We start from the raw sequence: 14,644 nt of genomic DNA, 5'->3' as shown, positions 1-14,644 counted from the left end.
CTGCCAGTACTTCTGAATGTCTTTATCCCACACATATAGACTAATCCATTATCATATAGACCAGTCCACACTTACATACTAGTCCTTCATTTTCATTTTCAGCTGCCTTGCAGGCAGGGTGAATTTTCCTGGGGTAACTCATGTTTACCTGTATGAAACTAAAATAAAAATCAGGGTAATGAATATTAATTTTCAGGAGGGTTATTTAAGCTATTTTGTATTAGTTTAAAACTAATGTGTTGGTTACTCATGCAGGTTAGAACCACCAGGCATCTTTCCATATTAGCGAGTTTTAGTTCCAATACGATCTCTTTACTCCTTGGATAAAAAAAACCAAAAAAAAACATATAAAAGTTTTCAAAATGTGTAAGACAGACATGTTTCCACAGAAATATGTGCAGCCATCATCGAGGGCTCTGTAATGCTGCCAGCTAAACAGGGGTTTATGACTAGCATGTGTATGAACAGATGGCATAGTCCCCCTGTGCAGTGTGGCACACAGGCACCTCTCGCTGCCAGTGTGGCCAGGAGAGGATGACTGGGCCTTGGCAGTGTCCCACATATTACCATAAGCATTTTTATAAGAAGTTCACTTGAAATTTCTCTATTTCATGTAAATATTGCCAAAATATTTTTTTTCTGCCAAATAAGCAGAAAGAATTTCAGAAGTCTGTAAATATTTGTTCAAAATCCTAGCAATTTTTTGGTGAATTTTAGAAGTCTGAACCCTAAATTGTTAATTATCAGAAGTTTTGACTGACCTAAAAAAGAATTTTCAGTAAAATAAAATGCAACATTTTTGTATCTTTTTTTGTATTGTTTAAAGTATATTTTCAAATAGGAATTGATCTCCGTGTTACAAGTCCCACAGAAATCCAAACTTTACAGTAAGTATGATCTTTCCTTTAAATACAAAACTCAGTTAGCTCTTTTTTTTATTATAAGAAAACACTAAGACAAAAAGAAGTCCTGCAAGTATAATCAGTGTCTGTTGCAATGGAATAACAGAGCTGGGTGGCAACTGCGGGGATTATCAAGTCATGCCAAGTTTAGCATGCTCAGCCAATTTGGGTCAGGTCAGTCTTTGAAGGAAAGCTTAAATTTTTTGTTTGCTTTTTTAAAGACTGTATTTTGAATGCATTGCACTCTGTAAACTTGATAAGGAATATGTTTTCTGGGATTCTTGCTTTTATACCAGCCTGGGGACACTCTCAGTTGTGAGCACATCACTAAAGAATTTAAAGGAAAAAAGCACCCTTCACTTGCATTTTGCAAAATCGCGTGCACAGGATTACTTCTTTTTAAGACCCTTATTACTGACAGAAGGGAGTGGACTTGGGAGATTAATATTAGCATCTGGAAGTCCTGCATTCCAATTCACAGTAATGAACACTGCTGGTCTATACTCTTGGAGTCCCCTTGGCACATAGCATGCCTCACATTTTCTCTAGTGAACAAAGTGCATAGCTAGCACTTTTTTTTTTTTTAACATGGGGAAATTGGCAGCTCTGTTGCAATTAGAATATACCCAGTGTTGTAACTCTTTCTTGAACAAAGAAGAGAAGAAAACCCCACAGAACAGTGTGCAGGGGACAGTTTCCCAGCCAGCCCCCTCCCTCGCGCCCCGAGAACCCACCTATTCCTCGCAGCGCTCCAGCTATCATGCTCAAACACCATTCTCTGCTCACTCTGTGTTTGCTCTGTACTGTATGGTTCGGTACTGAACGGGCTGTGCCTTTAGGCTGTAAGCTCCTCGGGACAGGGACCTGTTGTGTGTCTGGCACACTTCACCTACTGTACAGCGCCGTCTACTCCAGCGCTATATAAATAATAAATAAAAAATAATAAGTGCATCTCCAGTTGTTTCCTACAAGCTTTGTTTTTTTTTTTTCTTTTTTCTTTTTTTCTAGGTGGCAATATAAGTATTATATTCTTCATCTCATTTCCCTAAATTTGTGTTTTCTACTTCCACTATATAGGGATGGCTCAGGAAAACGTAGATGAAGATAATTGTTAACAGAGGAGACGTGGCTTGCTATTTGCAAAGACAAGGGAGCTCTAGTTGACAGGGTAGGGTGCTAGCTGCACGTTCATTTATAAAGCAGCCAGCATAGCTTGGGAGCTACGTAAAAAAGTTATATTTAGAAGATCAATTTGCTGCTGCTTGCCATTTCCAAAGGTCATGGAGTTGATTTGTCTAATGATTAGTTGGCAAGATACTCACTGCACGGATGAGAGCAAGTACATTAGTAAACCATCCCTGCACACCTACTCAGGGGAGCTATGCAGGATGCAGCTCAGCAGCATGAGCGCTTCAGCCTCCAAAATCACTGCATGAATGTCTAAAATACACTAGTCTTGATCTAGGTAAGGGGGCTTGTTACTGAAAGCTGAGGATGATAATCAAGGTCTATCCACTGGTTAGTGACTCTTTGTGACTATTACAGTGGGCAAAAGTTGACCTGAAGCAGGATATTGTGGGGAGGAAAAAAAAAGGAAAAAAAAAGCCACACAATTAGCATAAAACATGTATCAAGGGGAGGGTGAAGGCACAGGGAGGGGAGGAGGGAGAGAAGGTAAAACAACATTTAGACTTCTTGTAACAGTGCCTTTTCTTCCATTAGGTTAACTATGGTTCAGTGATGTTGCCTACCCTAAGTCTTGGTTACAGATAGGGCCAACATTAAATAATAGAGGCTTGCAGCAATTTGTCACTAGTACAGTGCAAACCTTTTGGAAAACAGACTTTCCAATCAAGTACTTAAAAACTGGCCCTTTGGATATATACTTTCTTATTTAAAATAGTTGTCGTCTCTCAACTGATTTGACAACTTTGAGTTGTTCAAAATGTTAGAATTTTTCATGTTAGAAATTCCTTGCAATGCAGATGTCTATTAGCAACATAGAATAATATACTGTACATCTGCAGCCAAAAGAACTGAACCACTTTGCACTGAAGTTTTCCAAAATATAAAGCTCTGTTCAGAAGCAAGCACCACTAGACAGACATGTCACAACACTGCGTTACAAGATGCATCACCCACTCGCTGTAGCAGGCCCTAAGTCCTACCCCTAAATTTTAATACTCTCGGTTCCATATACGTTGTAACCTTCTCTATAAGTTGCTAAATTCTGGGTATTCTGCGAGGAAGTTGGGTTAAAAGTCTGTGCACTCTTTGCCACCTTCATTCGTTTCGCCTCTGCCCTGGACTTGTAACAGAACTCTATCAAAGCCACCAGCATTGCCAAGCCCAAGCCTCCAACCAGAATGTAGAAGACTCCAGCAACGTTGCTGAGACTCAAGGCACTCGTCTTGTCCTGGGAAAACAGAAGTGACACAGTTAACCCTGGAAAATGGATACCAAGAAGCACAAAACACACATTAAAACGTTAGAAATAGACAAATAACAATGTTCAGCTCAAATTTAATGACAGTTGTTTACATTAGCATAATTTGACCTATCTGGATCTATAAAATAAATTTTAAGCAACTAGTTTTCCTGGTTGGCATAAAAAAAAAAATTCTATGTATATTGCCAACATATCAGGATGTCATGACTTGCTTACTGCAAAGCATTACTTCCATTACATGGAGAATTAAACAATGACATGTCTAGCTCTATTTAGGGGACATTTCAGCACTGATACGAAACTGCATTTATGTAAAGCTCTTCAGAAGCCTTGGAATCCAGAAATCCATTTTATATCAGACAAGACTCTGCTTGATCTTTACAAAAACCTGTAATTGTACTTGTGATAGGCATTGCTGTTAATTTAAAAGATCCAGACTGAGCTTCTGATACTTAAATGACAGGCAAAAATAACATGTGAGGCTTAAGTTCTTTCTTTGAACAAACACTTCCTTTGAAAGTGCACACTGTACCATACACATTGTGATATATTTGCCTCTTACCTATTATTATATTTTGGTTTTATTTTACTATGGATACAGTTCTGGAACATGCCCATGGACTGCTAAGCTCAGTAACAGTATACTTCTAAATATCAATTTATGCAATTTAACATATTTTTCATAATTTAGATAAAAGTGAGGATTTTCTTTAGCAAAGTATTAAATATTCATCATTTTACAATCACCTTCTTGGGTGCATTGTAGTAAATAACTATTCTACATTTCTCTATACTTCACTGCTTGGTTATGAATCACATTTTTTTGACTTGAAATCCATGTGCTTTTTCAGCATAGTTCTCAAGGAACTCTCTCAGGATTGACTTCATACGCTACATCGTGTGCCTTAAAATACTTATAAAGCTTTATTCTTATGCAGACTATATAATCTTTAGCTAAAGTAAGGAGAGTATTTAACTTCTGATTGTAATCTCTATGAAATTTTAACTTACGTAGACTGCAAAAAATTTGGATGTTTAATTTAAAGAGGCACTATTCATTGTGTAAGCAGTAGATTAGTGCAGCAAAGGTTCCCATGGATGTACAGAGGTGACTGGGGCTTATAGCTGGGTTCTGCTTTGTCTGTGCCTTTTTAGCTGGCTAGGAAGAGCCTGAGTATCTTGGAGATGACTCAGGTGGCAATTGCTAACATGGTGCTTGCAAACCAGGAGGAGGCAGGATGAGAAAGACCTGCCCTAATGTAGGTGGTGGGTTGAGACTTTCTCAGCTGTTATTTACAGATACTTTGTCATCCCCTTAAATGGTTTTCACTCCATTTTTTCCAAGGCACTTGCCAGAAAAAGAGAAATGTGTTGAAAGCTTGTTTCCCACACTAATTTTATCAAGGTAAGTCTCGAGACATGCAGGCAGCAAGCAGTCAGTGCCTGTCATTCTCTCCTTTTAGCTGTGGCTGCAGAGGCTGGCATGCAGTCAGGTACTGTGAAGAAATGTCAGATTCCTCAAATACAGGGCTGGCACTGACTGTGGTGTTTCCCAGCCACCAGAAAATACCCGATTCTGGGTGTGTCCCCATAAAGAGAAGAAGCTGTTAGCTCTCTGGAGCTGCCAGGATTCCTGATTCCTGTTTGGGTATGGACTAGGATAAACACTGGAAACTGTAGAAACTATTAATTGCTGAAGCCTTTCAATTCAAAGCTCAAGTTAAATTTTCCTTGGCCCTCAAGGAGCCAGGAACATCCCCAAACACCACAAGACACCACCTTCCTGACCAGCAATAAAAGGCAATCCTTCCTGCTAGCATTTCTTCTTCTCAGAAAACTGCTGAGGTAGGCCAGCTCCTAAAGAAGGTGTGAAGAGCACTTCCTAAACAGTCAGTGGGACCCTCCAGGCAGGAAGGAAACAGCTAATCCAGGCTGCCTCTTCAAAACCCAAAAATCTGCTTTGTATTTCTTCAATAGATGCTCTGAATATGTGGGATAATGTTTGGTGATTTATATCACTGAAGACTTTAAAATGCAATAGTGCTTCCTTAAATTAAAGTGTGACCGCCATCAAGATGGGCCAAAGTCGATTCATTCTGTGTCTACAGCTGCTTATTTTATTTCTATGTCATTTTGTTTATTACTTCCTCTACTGCTTTGTGAACACGATAGTTAGGTCCCGAACTGTAGCGACTGACCTTACTTCCAGAGTCCTTGGGTCCACATTCACCTTTATCGTACCACCATTTGTTTTTCAGCTTGTCTAAGACGCCTGCCTCACTGAGTTTCAAAACGGCAAGGTTTACAGGAGTTCTTCACGTGGAAAATAACATAAATAACATTATATATGTTATTTTATGTTATTCAAGTAAAACTACATAGAATCGCATTGCAAAGTGACAGAGCAGAGGCCACAGTGGGTGCTATGTCATGTACTGTTGGCCCAGGTTTAGAGACAGACATAAGACCGGGACCTGCTCCATCGCTTTAGGTAACAGGCACATACTGCTGGGGAAGATTTGTAAATAAATAGTATGCAATTACTGTGAACCCAAAACTATTGGCTTACACATATTAACAACATACCCTTCAGAGATATATGTAAGAGAACTGCATATGTGACTTAAAAAACATTGATTTGTGTTTCTTGCTTTCAATCTATTTTTAGTTTGGATGCATACAAACTAATAGTATGATTTGGTCATAGGTATTTCATTTACTGCCCTCAAAATTATCCTGGCAAGAAAAGAAGATGCTTCCTGCAGTGTGCTGCCCATAACCATTTGGCACAGCCCTGTAATAGGAGGTCTGCATGCAAAGAGCTTGGGGGGAGAGCTGCAAAGATCCCCTTATCTCCTAGCTAAGAAGGACAGTGAGTCTTCCATTTTAATTTCCCATTTCAACATTATTTTGAAATTCAAAGTTTTTCCTTAAATCTCACATATTCATGTCAATATTTCAAGGGTCCCAGGCTGGTGATAAATTTCTACTTGGAACAGCTATTTTTACTGGTGGTATTTGCTGTGGGTGATGTAAAAGAGTTTAATATTGAAATGAAACCTAATCCAGTGCCTCAGAATCATGAAATGCTATAGGTTTACAGTGAAGTTGCTTAAACTCATTGAGTAATCTCAGAGTATTATGGTAATGCTCCACTTCATGCAGATCTATCACTATATGTTTTAAAAACGTATTAAATTATTAACAGACTTATTTTATGTACTTTCCACTTCAAATCGTTGTCCAATTCTTAATGTGGTAGGCATATGGGTATCTATTTATGTGCAGGTGTGCATGCAAATACAATATATATCAGAGAATCAGGGAGATAAAGAGAAATGGCATGTGATAGATAGCCTTCTGGTGATGTTAAATGACATGATCCCATGTGTGCCAGCAGATTTCTATGGGAAAATTTATCTCCCATAATATGCCATAATTAATTAATAACTTAAACATTAACTTATGGATTCAAGGTTTAATAAATAAATAACCAGTGCAAACATTAATTAGTATAGTGTAACTGCACCTACTAAAATAATTTGCATTGAAGAGGAAGGGGGCTTATTGCACTCTATAACTGGTTTAACTGGAAATCCCCAAACGCTTATGTATTAATAAATGTGTGCAGGTTTGTATATAGCTATTTAATACACAAGTAACAGCTTCTGAGCCTTGTATGCTATTCTTAGCTCTAGGGACCCTGCCTCTTCATACATTCTGGTTACTCTTTCTATATGTACCTAAAGTGGGGGGATTCACCTCACCTCAATATTTGCACCCCTAAATTATGCCCCAGGCTTTGTCTGTCTGTCCAGACCTCCCTGAGGTAAATGGGAAAAGATAGGTCCTCCAAATGGTGGGCCTTGATAACAATATTAACAAAGGATGATGTTGAGATACCTGTCTCTTCATCTACTGCTGAGGAAGCCTTGGTGCCTTTGAGAAATTTTTGACAGCCACAGTTGGGTGAGAGGATTTCCCAGGAATTCTCAAGTGATTTCCCTAAGTAAAGGAAAGGCTTCATCCACTTTTCAAATCCCACACATTTAATTCATATGCAATACTCTGCTTCTAGAAACAAAAATGCCCATTTTTTGCTCTTTTCCAGTATTCAAACTTAAATTTTGCCTTAAGGCTTCTGGCAGCAGGCTGTGCAGGTTGACAGTGGAAGATGAGAGTCCCACAGCTGTGAAATGAGTGGGCTTGGGGTGCTGGCAAGTTGCCTGTCAACATGATCCTCTGCTGGCTTCTAGTACAAGTGCAAAATAATTAATATTATTTGAATAACCGTCATCTGTAACATGTCATGCACTGGCACTGAGCCACATTCCCATGCTCCTGACTTCCACCAGTGGAACAGGGCTGGTAATGACAAAGGTAAGGGGACATACAGGTACTGTTCTACCTTGGAAAATCAGAAGCCTATGGAGTTGTTGCAGATTAAACTGATCAAACTGATAACTAGGAATAGATATGAACTATCAATGCCACCAGCAAGGTGGGAACAAGTTAGAAAACAGATGTCTGCATGTCCTTTGCTTCTTTGTTTTTTTTCAGCACTAACACTTTAGGCATTTAAAGCCTGAAACGGGCTGGGGATTTTTTCTTTTTTCTAACTGTGGTTCTGTTAATGTCATCCTTTCTGCATTGTCTCTGCAAGGAAGCTCTCAGGTTTTCCTTTGGGAAAAAAAAAAATCAATTTCACATTTAAATTGCCATGCTGCCCTCAGTTTCTAAGTGATCTCAATGGCAATGGTCAGCAGAGGAAGTTCCCATTTTTCACTGGGATGCAGCAGTGGCGTGACTGATGTCAGGCCCTTGTTTCTCCCCTCCAAGAATTTTGGCGGAAAACTTTCTGAATGAAAGCCCTGTTGAAGCTCAAAAAAGCCTGTCCTCAGCCCCTCTCCTTCTTGCCTGCCTTCACAAGGCTCTGTGACATTTCCTTCACTTCTGCCCTCAGACAGTCCCAGCTGTGATGAGGGAGAAGCATTCTGAAAAAAACCTTAAAATTATACATTACAATTTTAAAAAAATATTTTACACCTTCAAAACAGGATTTCTGTCCTAATGTAAATCAGTCAGCTGAGATGGGAAATGCACATGGTCCAACATAAGAAGCCCAGACTAAGGGGCTGCAGAGTGGAAAAGGAAGATGTTTTGCTTATGTTCTTCAGAGTCACAGCATATATTCAGATTGCACCTCTTTGCAATCACAGTAAGTGATTGCAGGTGTTGTGAATTTTAATATATTTTAGGCTTTTATTTTGTCTCTTTGTTTTGTTTCAGTAGGAGATTTTCAACAGCTCTTAAGGGAGAAGCATGTCCAGATCACCTTGGCTCTCAGGGCAAGCCACTTATTTTGACTATGTTGGTCACAAACTCAGAGACTACAACTTGTTGCTGGATTGCTTACACAATCAGTTGGTGAGCAGTCCCACTGATATTAAAGGGGACAGAAACAAAAATAATTGTTTGGTTTGCTGTATGTGAACAAGAGGAATGTACTGAAGTTACATATAGGAGATAAATTCAGCATTTATAATTAAATTCTCCTTTAAGTTCGGTATTGAATGTTTAATATGGCAGTGGAAAATGACTACAGATTTGGGTCTTGTTCAATTGCTTAGTGACTCCTGAATTACTAATGTTGGGCTAAATCTTCAGCTAGAGTAAACTGGCACAGTTTGTGAAAATCAGTGTAGTTTTTTTCCCAGTGTACAGCTGCTGAGCATCCCTGTTGTTGTATATAAAGAGAATCCAACTGCCTCAAGTTCATGTGAAGATAAAATATGAGAAGTAATAACTAAAATTACCCTTTATCTATGGAGAAGAATTTGCCCCATGTAGCCGTAGAGGAAAACTGCTGTGTGACAACCCAAGCGCTTCACCCATGTGCAGAAGTCAGTGTTGGCACAGCCTGACCTGGGCACAGGGACACTGATTTTCTAACTTTTCATCATGTTCTCAGCTCTTCTACCTCCTCTCTTGGCTTCTTACTCATTTCCTCCTATCCTGTCATCAATCACTTGCTGTTGGAATGACCATTTTTAACAGCCTCAGGCTGGATCTTGAGCCAGCAACATCAGCAAAATCAGAGTGCTTTAAAATGGTATTAATGAAGTTCTGAGCTAGCTGTGTTCAGGACAACAAATGGGCAATTATAACATTTAAATCACAATACTAAGTGATTCTGAAACAAATATAGAATTCTGGCAGAGAAGGGTTTTAAAGATGCAATCATCATGGGTATATTTTAGGAGCATTTTCATTACCCACTCATGGCTGAGCCATTAAGTGTAAGGTCAGTCTCATAGCTGACTGGAAAAAAACATGGGCCACCGTGTTCTCATGCAGGCTGCCAGCAGAGACTGGAAAGAATCTCCATCAGCACAGCTTCTGTCCACTCATACTTTATAAAAACAATGGAGCAAAGTGGCAGAAACTGTGTTTCAGTACCTTCCTGTGCACCACATGAAATGATGGCATACAGTTAGGATCTGAGGTAATATTTTCAAAAACACTCAAATGGCTTGAGGAGCTCACTTTTATCTTCAATCATGAACTAATTAATCAGATCACTAAACCACAGGTGGCTCACACAGGGCAGCTTTCTGAACTGTCTTTCTGAATTTTGGAAGATTGTCCCTTAAAGGGAACAATAAATGGGGAGGCTAGAGGTGACCTTTTAACAGCAGAGAATGGAGGTAGGAGACATCTCATTTTACAGAGCAATACAAGCCTTTGGAGAACAGCTGAACTCTCTGGAAGCTCCCTCATTTCTGTGCTCCTCTGTACTGTCATGAAGGGATATTGTAGGTCTACACTCTCATATTCTGCATAATGAATCTCAAATAGTAACAGCACAGTTATCAGTTAAGGTTCAGGTGCTGTATTTCTTTCAAGTGAAGAGGAGTTTCTTATTTTCATTTATGAGTGGACAAAGCCTTACAGTTTAAACTGCTAAAAAAGCTTCTTTTTAAATCTGTACAATAAAAGAAGTATTCTTAACCTTCTTAGGAAGGTAAGAACTTAGTTCAGGACTTGTTGGTAGTTATCAGGTTTACAAAAGTAATGCATAGCGTGCTGGTTATTCCACTAATGATAATTTGCTAGCAAGAAAGAAACAAAATACATAGAGCTCCATTAATTCAGTAGAAAGAGTTTTGACTTCAATTGATCAAGACTGTTTCTCAGCAAGGAAATTAATTTTACAGATGATAAATGGCTAAGTTGCCCTTTGGGGAGTCAGCCTGGCTGCAGTTTATAACCCAAGATCAGATGCTGCTGCAGTGCAGACTTTGAGAAGCGTGGGATGCCTGCTCACCTGCACGATGTGTGCCTGGTTCCACCAAACGTGCGCAGTGCAGGCACACGATAGACCTGCAGCTTCCCAGGACTGCTGGTACTGCCTACTCACTCAGCTGTGCCTGGGAAAAACTGTGGCAAGAAACAGGCCCAAGGCCAGATAAATGCTCATGGCAGGCTGTGTCTAGTCCCAGAGCCACGGGTTGAGCTCCATCATGTTCTCCATCCTTTGCTAACACTGTCCTGCCCACCACATTGTCTACTGGATCCTGAATTGTGTCACCTACTGTTTATTTCCACTGGCAATGTGTTCCTCCCTTCCTCCTGCATTCACAGCTCCTCTGTTTCTCCATGAACCACAGTCCTCTCCTTTTTTTTCCTTCTCCCTCCAACTCATTTTTCTCTCACTATCCACCACACCAAACTTGCTCCTTCAGCACTTCCAGACATTTCCCCAGTGAAGCCCTGTGTTCCCTCCACCATGAGCTGCTCCCTTTTCCCTGCTTCATGACTCACAGCACCTGTAGCTGGTGATTAGGGAAAGTAAGTTAAAAAACATCCTTAGTTTCCTATCTAACTTTTATCTCACTTTGCAACCACTGCAGGCTTATGAGGAGGATATTCTAAGAAAATTTAAGTATTACAATGATTTTATCCTCTGCGTGTGATATTAAAAATAATAAATAAATTAATAAATACCCTCCCACAGTAATGCAAAAACTCAGGCTTGAGTAGAGGTAAGTGCTATTGGCTCTAATATATCTGAACATTTTGGAAGAGAAAATAGAGACCATTTTTGAAACTGTGACTGCTGGCGAGCAGAGCGGTGTGGGGGAAAATAGGCAGAGCAGCAGGATTGCAGGCAAAGTGAAGAGGATTAGGAGACCAGTTCTGGGTGGGTGCAGAACAGCCCAAGGGATGGTCCCTGAGGCCAGGACACAGCACGAAAGAGCAGAAGGACTAAAGAAGGAGAGAAAATGGTAAGAAAAAATATATGTAGGCAACTGTAAAGAAAGCTACATAAACTGTGTATGACAAATCAGTCAAATTTAATCTGTATCTGACTAGCTCTCTGCCTGCACAACTACCTGTGAAGCATTCTCTAATATATTGTTCACACACAAGCACATAAATAAATATTATTACATGCTGCCTGCAACAGAAGGGGTATATTTAATACCTCAATTTTCCCCCACTTCACTGTCTTCCACATTTTTGCTTCTTTTCAGCACCAGGCAGTTTCTCAAATGAAGCTGTGAGGCAGCAAGGAAGTACTGGTACTGGCCATATGGAAGATAAGGGAATACAGTAAGAATATGAAGCTGTTAACACCTCAGCCTAGCATGCAGGCTAAAATTCCTGTCTGATAAATTCTGGTAAATTATGGCTGGGGAACCACTGTGGATTTCAGTTTGTTGGGAAGATATCAGAAAATGCCAGTATGAGGATATTTTATCTGAAATTTGTCTTCCTATTTTGGATACTTGTGAAAATTGTAATTTGTACCAGTATTTGTGTCAACAATGGATCCTTGAGCCTGGACCATGCATTAAATTACCCCTCAGAGATAGTCACAGTGATTTTTTCTCCTTTTCCTCTAATGTCACTGAAAAATATTTTTAGTAGTACCATATAGTAGGAAAAAAGTCTTAGCTGGTGAGCAGGCTTCTGAAGGTATTTAACAAGCTTGGAAAAGGTTCACCACAATTTCAGAAGATGCATGTTTCTGAAAATTGGTGATGGATCCCACCCCAGAGACCATTTATGAGTTCCCCTTTGGGTGCTTAAACAAATGCAAATATTTTTGCTTTGACAGTAATTGCATACACCTCGGTTTCAGCTGCAGGTACCAGCAGTGCTGTGCTACTGGTGAAGCTGTTTCGTCGCAGGTGAGACCCCAGCAGATGCACCAATTACTTCACATACTGTTTACCCGCTTTTGGTGACATTGAGGCTAACCTTGGAGTCACCTCCCCCGCTGCCACATTCTCCTTTGTCGTACCACCATTTGTTTTTCAATTTGTCCAAGAGGCCTTGCTCATTCAGTTTTAATACTGCCAGGTTAACAGCATTTCTTGAAACGATAAAACATATTTTGTAAGAAACTGCACAGCTGTTAAGATGTTAGAAGGAATGAGGACTTAAGCTGTTTATAAGCTTGATCCACACACTAAATAAACCTCTCATTTCCATATTTCAAAGCCCTTGGCAGCACAAATAATTGTGGTTACATCCAAATGTGAAAAATGTGTTTCCAGTTCTAGAAACGATTTTCAGAACAGCTTGGATTTTAATGCAAAAATTCTATCAACCAACCCAAACTATTTTTGCAAAATGGTGATAAAACTCTGCCTGGAATTAAAAACGATTTACACAGATTTATTTGAATCGATATTTAAAATGTGGGCCCAGGCTATTTTTCAAGCAGATAAGAAAATGTATCTCCATGAACTAAAGAGGCAAGATCCAGACTGCCAGTGCTAGAGGCTGCCAGTCGCTGTGTCACTACAGTTCTGACATTCAGCACTTCAGACTGATCTTGCATGAGCTAAGGATTAAGGCTCCAGAAACAGGCTGTGGGAGAAAGAGCTGAGGAGGACTAACAGCTCACACACTGACTAAGATGCTGTCCAGAGCCAGTCAATAGAAAGCATGGTACAAGAGTGCCCAGAGGTCTGTCTGTCTGAAGCCCTGCTGCTGGCACATCTGTGCATATGGGATGCAGGCTCTGGAGTCCTGTCCCCTTTGCACATTAGAGGCTTAGCTGAAAGGCAAGACCTGGGGTCTGGCTTAGTGCCATGACTTTAGGGCAGCCCAGCCCAAAGAGCACCTGAGGAATGCAGGAGGAATGTGTTGATGGAGGGTGTCTGCGCTAGGGAAACCTGAAAACAGTGTGGCCAAACTGAAGCTCAAGCACTGCCGGAAGAGAAAGCCAGCCAATTAGCTAAGTGCTGAGAGACAAGAAGCTTTTTTGGACATCCTGAGGATCCAAGATACAAGGAGAGTTTTTGGACATCCTGAGAACTTTTCTCTGGAGAGTTTGTACATGTTATGCTACCACTGGATGAAAGATAAATCCTGCTTTGCTAGCAACACAGTGGTATGAGCACAACAGACTGAAAGGGGTTCTGTGAGCCTGGTGTCCTCCACATCATGTTTAAATGCTCTTTTTTCAGATGAAAGAAACACCTGAGAGAGACTTTGGATCTGTGCAGGCAGAGGGGCATTGCCGACAAAAAGGCTAAAGCACAGAACCACTGCTTCTGCAGGAATTCAAGGCTGCTGGAATTGTACTGAAACTCAGCCATGAACAAGGACACAGCTGGTCCTAGGTTGCAGTTCTGTGTTCAGAGATTTTCCTTTAGGTGTCCAGAGAGCATCAGGACTGAATGGCAGCAGTTAGACAGTACAGACCACCATACAAACCTGAATGTAAGGCATCTGGATTTATGATAGTGACTATAGCCACTATATAACATTTTAAAATCAGCTGATAACTAATATTCCAAGATATTTATGCAGCCTTCATCATCTCCAAAGGAAACTTTGCACTTGTTTAAGTGTACAGCTTCCTGTTGGTATTACTAAGACCCTAAACAGTCACATATCCTAATGATACACAACTACATCAGTATCAGTAAAATTGTATCTTCCTATTTTTATGTCCAGAGGTCCCTAGTGCATCCATGCCTATGAGAAATGTACACTCTCTCTGATGGGTGTCTGCCCAGGCTCGTGTGTGGCTCTGCAGAGGCACGTGGAGCAGTGGCACAGTTCATCTCCAAAGTACTTGAGAGGTGTCAGTAGCTTAACTACTGCTCTTTGGGGATGAGAAAGATGGAGTTTCTCTCTCTGAATTTGTTTAATGCTCTCAAGATCTGTCTGTCAGGACTGAGGGGGATATGACAAGAACTATGACTGTCAATAATATTCTCACTTCAACAAAGAGAGGATGCAACACCTTCAAAGCACTCGGAGAAGGGCC

General features: G+C 40.3%; 1 protein-coding gene across 3 annotated transcripts in view; it reads right to left on the bottom strand.

The window, feature by feature from the left end:
- The window catches only part of GRIA4 (glutamate ionotropic receptor AMPA type subunit 4), a 215,799-nt gene that overhangs the window by 4,532 nt on the left and 196,623 nt on the right, over positions 1–14,644 (bottom strand). Inside the window, exons 14-16 of one of the 3 annotated variants that reach the window (XM_041417024.1) lie at positions 5,550–5,664; positions 3,184–3,318; positions 1,637–1,819 (exon numbers count right to left, since the gene is read on the bottom strand). In XM_041417024.1, coding sequence (XP_041272958.1) covers positions 1,685–1,819; positions 3,184–3,318; positions 5,550–5,664 — 385 coding nt within the window. In that variant the 3' untranslated portion in view covers positions 1,637–1,684. Of the gene's footprint in view, positions 1–1,636; positions 1,820–3,183; positions 3,319–5,549; positions 5,665–12,618; positions 12,734–14,644 lie in introns of all 3 variants that reach the window. The other 2 variants (XM_041417023.1, XM_041417022.1) reach the window with 2 other exon arrangements.

This window comes from Onychostruthus taczanowskii, unplaced genomic scaffold, assembly GCF_017590055.1.
Source record: "Onychostruthus taczanowskii isolate IOZ18803 unplaced genomic scaffold, ASM1759005v1 scaffold54, whole genome shotgun sequence".
Taxonomy (NCBI): Eukaryota; Metazoa; Chordata; class Aves; order Passeriformes; family Passeridae; genus Onychostruthus; species Onychostruthus taczanowskii.
This window is presented reverse-complemented; position numbering and strand designations above follow the sequence as displayed.